The sequence below is a fragment of the Cetorhinus maximus genome, chromosome 20 (assembly GCF_964194155.1).
Source record: "Cetorhinus maximus chromosome 20, sCetMax3.hap1.1, whole genome shotgun sequence".
NCBI lineage: Eukaryota > Metazoa > Chordata > Chondrichthyes > Lamniformes > Cetorhinidae > Cetorhinus > Cetorhinus maximus.
Window position 1 is genome coordinate 79,793,865 of NC_135898.1, and position 14,245 is coordinate 79,808,109.

Genomic DNA, 14,245 nt, shown 5'->3' on the forward strand with positions numbered 1-14,245 from the left:
ATCTTAACATCGTCCTCTCTGACACTGCTCTGCTCATTTGCTACTGAAACCCTCATCCATGCCTTTGTTCCTACAGACCTGATTATTCCAATGCTTTACTAGTTGGTCTTTCAACTTCCACTTTACATAAACTTGAGCTCTCCAAAACTCTGCTGCGGTATCTTAACTCACACAAAGTCCTGTTCACCTTTCACCCCTGTGCTCTAACATTGCTTCCAGTCCAGCATTGCCTCAATTTTAAAACTTTCACCCATGTTTTCAAATCCCTCCAAAGCCTCGTCTTTCCTGACCTCTGTAACCTTCTCCAACCCGACAATTCTCCAGATGTTGGCACTCCTCTAACTCCAGCCTCTTGAGCATCTCCAATTTTAATCGTTCTGCCACCAGCAGCTGTGCCTTCAGCTGCAGACTCCATACTCCCTCCCTGAACCTCTCTGCCTTTCTCTCTCTCCACCGCCCCCCCACACTGCTTTTAGGCACTCCTTCAAACCTATCTGTCCTAATATCACCCTAAATGACTCAGTATAAATTTTGATAACGCCTCTATGAAGTGCCTTGGAAGGTTATCTTATGGATTGGTTATGGACAGGAAACAGAGGTAGGAACAAGCAGGTCATTTTTCAGTTACCAGGCTATAACTTGTGGGTACCACAAAGAGCAGTTATTTACAATTGATATCAGTGGCTCAGATGAGGAACAACCTGAGCTGACAGGCATCCCCCAGCAGCTCTCCTCTTCTGCCTACAAAAAGCTCTGATAAAGGATGATTCCCACTGGGGATTTCCAAAGGTTTATTAGGAAATAGAAACAGGAGAACAAAGGGATTTTAAAAAATATTTGTTGATGGGATGTGAGCATCACTGGCTGGGCTGGCATTTATTGCCCATCCCTAATTGCCCTTGGGAAGGTGGTGGTGAGCTGCCTTTTTGAACAGCTGCAGTCCATGTGGTGTAGGCACACCCACAGTGCTGTTAGGGAGGGAGTACCAGGATTTTAACCCAGCAACAGTGAAGGAACGGCAATATATTTCCAAGTCAGGATGGTGAGTGGCTTGGAGGGGAAATTCCAGGTGGTGGTGTTCCCAAGTGTCCGCTGCCCTTGTCCTTCTATATGGTAGTGATCGTGGGCTTGGAAGGTGCTGTCTAAGGAGGCTTGGTGCAGCGCATCCTGTAGATGATACACACTGCTGTCACGGTGATGGAGGGAGTGAGTGTTTGTGAGTGGGGTGACAATCAAGCAGGCTGTTTTGTCCTGGTTGGTGTCAAGCTTCATCCAGACAAGTGCAGTGTACTCCATCACACTCCTGACTTGCGCCTTGTAGATGGTGGACAGGCTTTGGGGAGTCAGGAGGTAAGTGATTCGCTGCAGGATTCCTAGCCTCTGACCTGCTCTTGTAGCCACAGTATTTATATGGCTGGTCAAGTTCAGTTTCTGTTCAATGGTAGCCCCCAGGATGTTGATAGTAGGGGATTCTGAGATGGTAATGCCATTGAATGTCATGGGGAGATGGTCAAGATTCTCTCTTGTTGGAGATGGTCACTGCCTGGCACTTGTGTGGCATGAATCTTACTTGTCACTTGTCAGCCAAAGCCTGGATATTGTCCAGGTCTTGCTGCATTTGGACATGGACTGCTTCTGTATCTGAGGAGCTGTGAATGGTGCTGTACATTGTGTAATCATCAGCAAACATCCCCACTTCTGACCTTATGATGGAAGAAAGGTCGTTGATGAAGCAGCTGAAGATGGTTGGGCCTAGGACAGTAAAAGAGAGTAGAGGAATAATGATGCAGAAATGGTTTTGAAATGCTCAATTTTCAATGCAGACGCATAGATGATTCCCTGGAAACTCCCGGTATACACTGTGTGGGGCTGTAATGACTCAAGCTACCTGCATGCCCAGACAGCAGCATCTTTGCCCAAATTGGTTTAGCCTCAGAACTACGGTCACAGCGCAAAACTACTCACCTTCACAATAGACTACTCTGGTTCACAAATTTATTCCTTTAAATCAGACAATCCCGATCTAGCCTATTTTGCATGAAAATACTGTCACAAGAAGAGTCTGAAAAAATGGGGACTTGACGGCATAGCTAATAATAACACCCCCCCTTTATATCTTGAACCTGGCTCTAAATATTGGTCAGACTAAAGGGGATGAAAGCCTTCCCTGAGATTAATGAGTTTATGTTTCAACACAATTCTTGGTTTACTGTAATTGCTAGCAATCAGCAAAAATTGGGAATATGACTCACAGACTGCCAGGATAGTTGGTGCAGGGAGTTGAAAACAAGGGCACAAAGGTGCTGGATGTGGTGGGTGGGAGGTCCTCACTGAGGTTCACATTTTTGGGACAAAAAGGAAGGAATCCAGCTCTTTATTTAACTCATATTTTATCTGATCCGGGAGTGTTTAACGCTGGAACTGGTACTCAGGGTTACCAACAATCCTTACCTCAATTATCTAAATGTTCACAGCAAAATAAACATTTGAATCCATGTAAATATACTTCAGCGGTTTCTGTACCTTCTTCCTGGGCCGAAGCTTGTCTCTCCACTCCTTCAGCTCCTGGCAGTGCTCTTCGTCCACTTCCTTCAGCTTGTGTGTCTCATGTTCAATTAGCAAATGGCACTTTTCATTCTGCCAGAAGAAGATTAAACAGAAATAACAAAAAAACACCAGAATTCAGTGAAATGAGCGAAGAGACACAAAGCACAGTGGCAGTGGAGACCTGAGACTAGGAGGAGGAGCTGAGACTAACTCAACACAGGTAAAAATTGAAAGAGTGATGCGAGAATCAGTATCGAGAGGAAGAAGTGGCAGAACCTGAGGCAACTAAGATGATGGGGAGTAAGCTTAGAGGTAAGGAGCTAGGATAAAGATATAATTAAATAGGGTTTAAAAAGTTTGAGGCTTTAATTTTTAAATCTTATATTTCTTAAATCTTAAGTCTTATTTCTGTTAAGTTTAGTTAGTAGTCTAAAATAGAGGAATGGCAGCTTATCTCAGTCGCATTAAATGTACCATGCAGGAAACCCAGGGCTTTTCTCATGCCCTGGTCAACCACATATGCAGGAAATGAAATCATCTGGAGCAACTTCAGCAGCACCTGAGTCACTGTGGTACATCTGCAAGGCTGAGAGCTTTCAGGAGGTGAACGCCCCACAGCTTAAGTGTGTGCAGTTAAAGAAGGAATGGGTGACCATTAGACGGAGCAGGCAGGAACTGCAAAGTTCCCTGAGAGTATCTCGCTCTCTAACTGGTATTCAGTTATGAATATGGTGAGGGTTATGGTTCCTGAGAGCCACAGCACACACTGGCGCCCCATCCACCCTGCAGTCTTGCTCTAGCACACCTGCCTGTCTCAGGCTCTTCCACACCCCCCCACTTGCCCTGCATTCCTACTCTCCCACCTGCCCAGTGCTACTGCTGCCCCCTCCCCACACTCCTGCTCCCCCCTTTCCCCACACTCCTGCTCCCCCCTCTCCCTGTGTTCCTGATGCCTCCTCTCCTCATGCTACTACTGCCCCCTCTCCTCGTACTCTTGCTCCCCGCCATCCCCATACTCCTGCTCCCCACTTCCCACAGGGTTCCCCCTCCCCTGTCTCTACGTGCTTATATACTTACAAACACACAAATTAGGAGGGGTAGGCCATTCGGCCCCTCGAGCCTGCTCCACCATTCAATAAGATCATGGCTGATCCGATTGTGGCCTCAATTCCACCTTCTGCCTACCCCCGGTAATCTCTGACTCCCTCGTTAGTCAAGAATCTATCTACCTCTGCCTTAAAAATGCTTAATGAATTCAGAGCTCCCCTAATGCTTTCTCTGGCTTCCTGCTCTCTCTGGGTTCAGTCTCCATGCTGTACTTCCCTAGAACCCCTGCTCTCCAAATGTTTTTTCTGTGCTTCTGCCAATGATAGACAGACTCAGCAAGGAAAAGCAGACACACCTCCCATTGATACAGATAACTAATACCTATTTTATGAAAGCAATATTAAAATGCTGAAACATTAAAACATGCAGAATTTTCATATTATGAGAATTATATAAAATTATTATTTAATTGGGGAGGTTGGGGAGGAGTGTTCAATTGTTACTATTGCATTTGAAAAGGACGCTTTTACCAAAACAGTTTGAGAAGCACTGCCTTGAAAGCATGGTTACGACACCCTGTACATGCAGCACATTTGCATTTTGGGTGTTTATAATATTTAGATGGTGATGTGGGGGAGAAGATGGATAAGTGGGATTGAGGTATAAGGGGAGGACGTGGGTAGGTGGGATTGAGGGATATGAGGAGAAGGTGGGTAGGTGGAATTGAGGAATGGGGAAGAAGATGGGTAGACATGGTTGAAGGATATGGGAGAAGGTGTGTATGCGGGATTAAGGGATATGATGAGAAGGTGGGTAGGCGGAGTTGAGGGATATGGGGAGAAGGTGGGTAGGTGAGATTGAGGGATATGGGGAGAAGCTGATTGAAGGATATAGGGAGGAGTCGGATAAGTTGGATTGAGGGATAAGGGGAGAATGTGGTTAGGTATGATTGAAGGATGTGGGGAGACAGTGAGTAGGTGAGGTTGAGGGATATGGGAAGGTGATTGAGGGATATTGGGAGGAGGTGGGTAGTTGAGGCTGAGGGCTATGTGTAGGAGGTGGGATTGAGGGATATGGGGAGAATCTTGGGGTTGAGATCTGTAAAAGAAAAAGATGGGTTTATTTCAGCCCAATAAACTCTTCCTGTCCTGAAAATGCTTAAATTCTAATAAAGGGCTGTCAGTACAGCAAGAAAGCTACACTGCATGGAAAGAGAATTCACACTTATTGTAATGAGTGGGCAATGTCCATTGGTTTAAAAATGATACTTGTGTGCCAGCCTATAATTTTACCTGTAGCTGCTGTAATTCCCGAATATTGGCGTCACACTGGAGCTGCAGGTCTCTCATCTGGTTTTCATGTTTCTGGTGCTGCTGTAGCCTCTCATTTTTCTGCCTCTTCTCCTCCTGGCTAGCAAACTGCCAAATAAAGTGATAAAAAGCACTTGTGTATATAAATTGTCAACAGCTGTAACTGAAACTCACTGTGTTTAGTGAGCTAGTCAGCGCTATCACAATTCAAGCTTCTTCTAACACTATTTACCTTCACAATAAGTTAGATTCCATAAGCTAGCCATTCTTCGTACAATTTATGCATGGAACAACTGGGTGGCACCCTGTGGCATCAAACCTTAAATTACACCAGCAAGATGTACAGGGTGCCCACCATGATCTCCTGGTCTAATGGTCAGAATAATACGGGACTGACAAACCATATGTTTTAGGCTGAAGCAAAACTGAATTTATGCTAATACTTAAATTAGAAGGATGTAAAGTAAATCGGTAGATTGAACAGCACTTCACTCTTACCAATATTTTAACCTGTTTTCTAAGAGCAAAGTAACAATCTATTGGAATATTTAAAATCCTTTAATTGGATTTCGGATTAATGCCAAATAGTTGCTTCAAGTCCATGCAGTCTGCTTCAAGTTCCACTGTGAACTAAAAATACAACCAACACAGCTTATGAAGCTACAGCATAGAGTCAGTCAAAACAGATCAAAGACATAATAAAGAGAAATCCTTGCATGCCATGACCTACATCAGGCTTGTCCAACCCACGGCCCGTTGGCCACAATGCAGCCTGCCAAGGCTCTGTGTCCTACCGAAAAGCCAGTGTTCAAAATACGGATAAGTTCAAAGAAAGACTCTGCAAGGAGCTGCTCCTCCAATCACAGGCCATTTCACTCCCACATTTGCTGCTGATAGGATAACCAGTGAGTCTCTGATTGGAGGAGCAGCAAGCATTGTGAAGGTGAGTAGCTTCTCTTTTGTTTTCTCAGTGTGCGCTCTCTCTGCCCTTGGTGGCACTCTCAACTCGACCCACATCCTATCCAACAGCAAGTTCTACTCTGCCACATTGTCCTCGCTAATTGACGCTAGCTTTCCCTCCAGTGCACTAAGCCAAATGCCCTCTGGACACATGTAAATCTTTGACCTCATGCCTTATGTCTCTGCCACCTTCTCTAACCCAACATCCCAATTTTGGACTACTTTGTGTCCCTCTCCTTCTGCTCCATTATCTATATTTCTTTCACAGTGTAAGGAACTAGAAATAGTTTAAGTAAGTTATACTTGTAATTGTGGGTGTTAGGAACGAGTTTTAGCTTTAAGTTCAATTTGTGTTTCTGTATTTGTGAGTTAAGAAAGGGGGAAGCTTGAATTTTGGTTTCACTTTAAAAGGTATGCCTGTATTTTTAATGAATTTTAGGACTCTTGCAGTGGTTTAGGGAAGTTAAAACAAAGTAGAAAAAAACAGCTGTTGCTTAGCAACAAGAAGCCCACACAGAGGCAGGGAGAAACAGAAAGCAATTTTAGTTCAGTTGAAGCCACAAGCCAGGAGAGGCTGGACACAGTAGAGAGAACTGCAGAGAGAGCAGATTTCCCAAAAGAACCAAATGGTCCCAAAACCAAAGAGTGAGACAGAAAGGAGGGGTCCAAAGAAGACTTTCTAGTCAGAGGAAGAACAGGAGTCTGGAAAAGGTCCTGTTAATTGAAGTTAAGAGTGAGGAGCAGAGGAAGGCTCCAAGCTTAAAGGGAGAAAGCTGCAGAACTCAGACTTAAAGCAAAATAGGCTTGTGAGGAGCCTGAAGATCCAAGGAGACAGCCGAAGGTCTGCAACTCTTTATCATGGGCACGTGAAGCAGTGGTGTTCTGTTGGCATGGCTGAATATTTGAGAGTGTGAATGGAAGGCTAAGCTTGAGTGCACGTGGCGAACCAGGGGAGGGAAACATTGGAAGGAGAGTTCAAAACCCTGGAGATGGGCCATTGTGGAAGGCGTTTGAGAGAAAGCGTCATTTGGGAGAAGAATCCAAAGCGGGTTCTTCGAGAGTGGAGACTGGAAACACTCGTGTGAAAGACAGAGTTCTTTGAGATCGGTTGGTTCATGGCAAGCGTCTTGGGTGGTGGTGGTTGCGGTGGGGGGTAGGGCAGGGAGAGGAGTTGAAGGGTAATCCATAGCATCTGTTTGGGTGGCATCTGTCACTTGGTTACTTGGTTTCAGAGTGTGGTGTGCCTGACCACAGGTCGCCTATTGGTTTACATGGACTGTGTACTTACTGTGAACATGAGAGTATAAGATAGCTTTTGTAACTTGTGTTATCCTTATAACTATGTATAAATCTGCAAAGGTATAGTTATGGGTGAAAGAGTATTGTAATATAGTTCATCTTTTCTTGTTTAATAAATGTTTTATTCTTTTGTTAAAAGTTTATAAACTGGCTCCTGTGGTTCTGTTCAGCAGCCACTCTCCACATTTCTAAACAAGCCGGCTTCCACCCTGGGATCCAGCTTGTCCAGTTGTAACATCAGCTGGAATCATAACAGCAGCCTCAGGACATCCCAAAGTGCTTTACTGCCAATGGCATACTTTTGAAGTATAGTCACTGTTGTGATGTAGGAAAAACAACAGACAATTTGCTAACTTCAACAGCAGCAACTTATATTTATATGGTGCCTTTAATGTAGTAAAGCATCCCAAAGCACTTCCAGGAGTGTTATAAAACAAAATATGACACTGAGCCACATAAGGAGAAATTAGGAAAGAGGAGTAAGAGAGGCAGACAGCTGTAGCAGAGGGCATTCCAGAACTTAGGGCCTAAATATTCTCTCAGTTCCTGATTCCTGTGATTTTTGTGTCATAATTTCCCCCTGTGCTGATGATTAAGAACTGCTGGTCTGAAGAACAGGGAAATCCACATTGTGGAGCAGCCCTTCCCTCACCTGTTTAATCTTCTCCCGGTCCTGTTCTGGTGAACTCGAGGAACCAATTCGCAGACTCTTCTTGAACATGGCCATGCGAGTCTTGGCTTCGCTGCGCTGGATTTTGGGCAACCTGGCTCTCTCTTGGGTTTGTCGATTCTTCAGATCCTCAATAAGTCGTTGGTTGTATCTCTGCATCTGCTCCATTTCCTGTTTACAAAGACAGACAGGCTATTGGCCTACAAAATAAGTCAATACGCTGCAAAAAAATTTACTCCTGGTGTGAAATGCTTTGAGGTAACATTGTAGGGCAAATACAGGACAGCTGTACAAAGAGGCAAAGGGGAAAGCAAGACTGGGTGAAGGGAGAAGAATGGGTAAAGGGCAGGGTAGGACAGAAAGGACAATGAAGAAAGCAAAGGGGGATGAAGTGTGCTACTGAAGTTTAGGACACTTTCTGGGACAGTTCACAGTTTCCAATGATTCCTGGAGCAGCTAACTCTCTGTCACATTTGATGACTGTATAGATAAGTTACAGTTGTAGAAAGTCACACAAACACAGTGAATAACATATTGCAGGCTGACCTTCTCATGCCTTTTTAAGAGCTGGTGCCTCTGCATGAAGTACTGGTCTTTTAGCTGCTGCTTCAGAAGCTGGTGCTTTTCCTGCAGGTGCCGCTCCTCCAGTTCCCAGATTGCTGCTTCTCTGGCTAAAAAATAAGATGCAAAAATATGGTTATATCCCTCTATTATGTCACTCAACTCTATCACTCAAACCACATCACACAAAACAATCTCACATTTGCCCTCTCAGTGTTAAGATAGGAAAGAAAGAAAAGGTGGTGGTATTGATTTAAGGACAGCATTGCAGTACTGGAGAAAGAGGATGACTCAGAGGGGTCAAAGACAGAATCTACTTTTTAAAATTCTTTCACTGGATGTGGGCATTGCTGGCTAGGCCAGCATTTATTGCTCATCTCTAAATGCCCTTGAGAATGTGGTGGTGAGTTGCCTTCTTTAACCGCTGCAGTCCATGTGGTGTAGGTACACCTACTTGGCTAGAGCTAAGGAATAAAAAAAGACACAATTAAATTGCCTGGTGTAGTCTATAGGCCACCACCTAGTGGAAAGGATGTAGAGGATCAAATTTGCAAGGAAATTAGAGAGGTGCAAAAATTATAGAGTACTTATAATGAGGACCTTTAATCATCCAAATATAGACTGGGATAATATTAGTGTAAAGGGCAGAAAGGGTCACGAGTTCCTAGAGTGTTCATGGAAATTTTCTTCAGCAGTAAGTTTCCAATCCAGCGAAGGAGGAGGTACTGCTAGGCCTGGTTCTTGGAAATGAGGTAGGTCAAGTAGTTGGTAGGAGAACATTTAAGGAACAGTGATAATTGTATCATAAGGTTTAGATTGACTATGGAAAAGGACAAAGAACAGTCCAGAGTAAGGAAAATTAACTGGAGGAAAACCAACTTCAATGGGATAAGAATAGATCTGGACTGAATAAATTGGAGTCAAAGATTGGCAGGGAAAATGGTAGCTGATCAATGGGCTGGATAACTTCAAAGTAGAGATAATTCAGACACAGTCAAGGTATATTCCCTCAAAAGAGAAAGGTAGGGCAAACTAATTCAGAGCTCCCTGGATGACAAAAGAGATAGAAATTAAGATAAAGAAGAAAACGTGTGCTTAAGACAGGTGTCAGGTAGAAACTACAATTGAGAAGCAGGCCGAACATAGAAGGTTCAGAATGGAGGTGAAGAAGCAACTAAAAAAATCAAAGAGGGAGTATAAAAAGACACTGGCAGCCAACGTAAAAGGGAATCCCAAAATCTTATATCGTCATATAAATAGTAAAAAAAAGTGCTAAAAGGAGGAGTAGGGATGATGATGGACCAAAAAGAGAATTTACACATGGACGCAGATGCCATAGCTGAGGCATTAAATGAACTCTTTGCATCTGTCTTTACCAAGGAAGAAGTTGCTACCTAGGTCGTGGTAAAAGGAGGTAATTCAAACACTAGAAACGTTTAAAATTGACAAGGTGGTGGTATTGGATAGGTTATCTGTATTTAAAGTTGATAAGGCACCAGAACCTGATGAGGTGCACCCAAGTAAACTGTGAGAAGCAAGATGAAATTGCAGAGGCACTGGCCATAATCTTTCAGTCTTCCTTAGACTCAGGGATGGTGCCAGAGCATTGGAAAATTGTAAATGTTACACCCTTGTTCAAAAAAGGGTATAAGGATAAGCCCAGCAAATACAGGCCAGTCAGTTTAACCTCGGTGGTGGGAAACCTCTAAAGACAATATTTTGGGACAAAGTTACTAGTCACATGGACAAATGTGGGTTAATTAAGGAGAGCCAGCATGGATTTCTTAAGGGAAAATCTTGTTTAACTAAATCACTGGAGTTTTTTGAAGAGGTTGATGAGGGCAATGCTTTTGATGTGGTGTACATGGACTTCCAAAAGGCGTTTGATACAGTGCTGCACAACTGACCTGTGAGCAAAGTTATACTGAGGCCATGGTGACAGAGGAGAAAACGCTTGTCACTAGATGGCTCAAAATTGATAAGAACGAAGTATTGGATAAACTGTTCGTACTTAAAGTTGACAAGGTACCGGGACCGAATGAGATGCATCCAAGGATACTGAAGGAAGTGAGAGTGGAAATTGCAGGGGCACTGACCATAATCTTTCAGTCTTCCCTAGACGCATGACAGAGGACTGGAGAATTGCAAACATTACACCCTTCTTCAAAAAAGGTTGTGAGGATAAGCCCAGCAATTACAGACCAGTCAGTTTAACTTCAGTGGTGGGGAAGCTTATAAAAACAATTATTTGGGATAGAATTAATAGTCACATGGAAAAATGTGGGTTGATTAGGAAGAGCCAGCATGGATTTCTTAAGGGAAAATCGTGTTTAACTAACTTGGAGTTTTTTGAAGAGGTAACTTAGAAGGTTGATGAGAGCAATGCTTTTGATGTGGCGTACATGGACTTTTAAAAGGTTTTTGATACAGTGCCACATAACAAACTTGAGAGAAAAGTTAGAGCACATGGAATGAAAAGGACAGTAGCAACATGGATACAAAAGTGGCTGAGTAATAGGAAACAGCGAGTAATAGTTAATGGATATTTTTCTGGCTGGAGGTTTGTACGGGAGTTCCCCAGGACTTGGTATTGGGACCCTTGGTTTTCCTGATATATATTAATGGTTTAGGTCTTGGTATGCAGGGGACAATTTCAAAGTTTGCAGGTAATGCGAAACTTCGAAGCACTGTAAACTGTGAGGAAGGTGATGTAAAACTTCAAAAGGAAAAGACAAGTTGGTGGAGTGGGCAGGTAGGTGGCAGATGAAGTTCAATACGATGAAGTGTGAGGTGATGCATTTTGGTAGGAAAAACATGGACAGACAATATAAAATAAGGGGTGAAATTTTGAAGGGGGTGCAGGAGCAGAAAGACTTGGGTGTATATATCGTTGAAGGTGGCAGGATAGGTGGAGAGAACAGTTAACAAAGCATATAGTATCATAGGCTTTATTAATAGGGGCATAGAGTACAAGAGCAAGGAGATTATGCTGAACTTGTATAGGACACTAGTTAGACATCAGCTGGAGTAGTGTGTAGTTCTGGCCACCACGCTTTAGGAAGGATGTGAATGCATTGGAGAGAGTGCAGAAGAGGTTTTCAAGAATGGTTCCAGGGATGAGAAACTTCAGTTATGAGGATAGATTGGAGAAGTTGGGACTGTTCTCCTTGGAGAGGAGAAGGCCAAGAGTAGATTTGATAGAGGTGTTCAAAATCATGAGAGGGCTGGACATAGTAGATAGGGAGAAAATGTATCCACTCGTAAAAGGATAAAGAACGAGAGGGCACAGATTTAAAGTGATTTGCAAAGAAGCAAATGCGATGTGAGAAAAAACTTTTTCACACAGGAAGTGATTCGGGTCTGGAATGCACTGCCTGGAAGTGTGGTGGAGGCAGGTTCACTCGAGGCATTCAAGAGGGCTTTAGATGATTATTTAAATAGAAACATTGTGCAGGATTATGGGGAAAAGGAATGAGGATGGCACTGAGTCATAATGCTCATTCAGAGAGCTGGTGATGACATGATGGGCTGAAGGGACTCCTTCTGCACCTTAACAATTCTGTGATTCTGTGGTGAATGGATCTTTTCAGGCAGGAGGAAGGTTTGTAGTGGGGTTCCCCAGGGGTCAGTGTTGGGCCCCTTGCTTTTCCTGATATATGTTAATGACCTAGACCTTAGTGTACAGGCACAATTTCAAAGTTTACAGATGATACAGAACTCAAGGTACAAGTGCAAGGAGGTTATATTGAACTTGTATAAGTCACTAGTTCAGCTTCAGCTGGGGTATAGCTTTCAGTTCTTGGCACTACACTCAAGGATGTGAAGACATTGGAGAGAATGCAGAAAAGAATGGTTCTTGGGATGAGGAACTCCAGTTATGAAGGTAGATTGGAGATGTTAGGACTACTTTCCTTAGAGAAAAGAAGATCGAGAGAAGATTTGACAGAGGTTTTCAAAATCATGAGGGGCTCAGAAAGAGTGGTTAGGGAGAAATTACTCCCACTCGCGAAATGATCGAGAATGAGAGGGCACAGATTTAATTAATTAGTAAAAGAAGCAATAGTGATATGAGGAAGAACTTTCTCACACAGTGCTTAGGGTCTGGAATTCTCTGCCTGAGTGTATGGTGGAGGCAGGTTCAACTGAAGTATTCAAAAGAGAAGCAGACTGTTATTTGAAAAGAATGAATGTGCAGGGTTACAGAGAGAAGGCACGAGAACAGAACTAGGTGAGTTGCTCATTTGGAGAGCCGGTGCAGAAACAAAGTGGCAAATGCTCTCTTTCTACACCGTAACAATCCTGTGATTTTGAGATTAAGGCCTCACCTCGCATCAGCTGTTGCTTGTTGTTGAGACACTCTCGTTCAATGGTAGCAAGCTCCAGTTTGTGCTGATGGATAATTTTCTTCAGTGCTCCATCCAACTCCAGCTGCTGCTTCTGCAGAAACTCCTGTTCCTAATGAGGAACCATTGTGAAATGCACAGACAGTGATTGATATATAAGTCACAAACTAGCCATTTGGAATACACAGACACAATATGTCAGAAACAGATGGAAAAATAGTTTATGGGTGATTAACAAAAGGGCAGGGGTAGTTAGCTGGTCAGTTAATTCTATCCTAGTTAAATGAAGGATAAATACGGCAATGGCAAACAAGTCAATAAATCAGGGAGCATAGGTTTAAAGTTATTGGCAGAAATATCAGAGAATTAAAGAGACATTTTTTTATCCAGAAAGTGGTAAGGTCTGGAACTCACTGTGTGTAAGGGTGCTAGAGGCCCTTATCACATTTTAAAAATATTTGAATGTGCACTTTAAGTGCTGCAACCTACAGAATTACAGGACCAAGAGCTGAAAAGTGGGATTAGGCTGGCTAGCACTTTTTCAGTGGGTACAGACACAATGGACTGAATGGCGCTGTAAATTTTCCATGTTATCTATGTTTCCACTTTGTGGTAAACTTATAAATTGCAGTGGCCCCACACCAATGATGTTACTGAGCTTATTTAACATGTTAATACTAAGGCAAAAAAATCTGATTTATCCCAACATGCTTTAATGTTGTGGGATATGCGTGAGACTATTATACAGTCCCTTGGATTATACCCACTCCTAATGTGAGTCTTGTACAGCAAAATACGCTCTTTCCAGACCCAGTCGTGGACATATGTATAAATTTGTCATAGTGTGTGGTTTTCATGAGTTCAGCAAACAAATCTCACATATCCACTGCTGTGCTTTCCTGAAAACCCAGTGTCAAAGCTCTTCTTGTTCACACCATGCATCTGATATTGGGACCAAAGACAAACTGATATGATGTACAGGAGCAGGATTTCCTGTCTTCACACACCGAGTGGCAATGCTCACACACTGAGTGGCAATGCTCACACACTGAGTGGCAATGCTCACACAGCGATAGGACAAAGACTCACACAGCTGGATTTTTGCGAACATTTAATGTTCTACACAGTGCAAACATTAGCAATTGGAGGAAAATACTTTCCATGGCATTCAAATTAGGCAGGTTTGGAGAATGGGCACAGTTGCCTGTGGGAGCCCACATTACTTTAAGGCGTTTGCAGTGTGGCAGGGTCAGGAGTGCAAGCCCGTTTAATTATAGGAGCTAATCACCCAAAACACTGTTAAGTTATCCATTAATCTCTGCAATATACACTGTTCCTATTATATAACAAACAATCACTATAGAACACAGCCTGGTTTCAGTTATATCCTCAACAATTTCTAATAAAGGCAAGCGGTATTCAAGAGCAATTTGCGCCTTACCACAACAGCTAATTAAAATCCTGCCTAAATACTGTAAGATTTAGTAACTGCTTAAGCTATAGCTAGA

The 14,245-nt window shown here is 43.1% G+C and overlaps 1 protein-coding gene across 3 annotated transcripts in view; it reads right to left on the bottom strand.

Annotated features, from left to right (window-relative positions):
* Positions 1–14,245, bottom strand: part of LOC144694493 (STE20-like serine/threonine-protein kinase) — a 160,926-nt gene that overhangs the window by 9,161 nt on the left and 137,520 nt on the right. For all 3 annotated transcript variants that reach the window (XM_078564981.1, XM_078564980.1, XM_078564979.1), the window contains 5 exons: positions 12,720–12,849; positions 8,380–8,504; positions 7,816–8,004; positions 4,887–5,012; positions 2,524–2,637 (listed from right to left, as the gene is read on the bottom strand). In XM_078564981.1, coding sequence (XP_078421107.1) covers positions 2,524–2,637; positions 4,887–5,012; positions 7,816–8,004; positions 8,380–8,504; positions 12,720–12,849 — 684 coding nt within the window. The remainder of the gene's footprint in view (positions 1–2,523; positions 2,638–4,886; positions 5,013–7,815; positions 8,005–8,379; positions 8,505–12,719; positions 12,850–14,245) is intronic.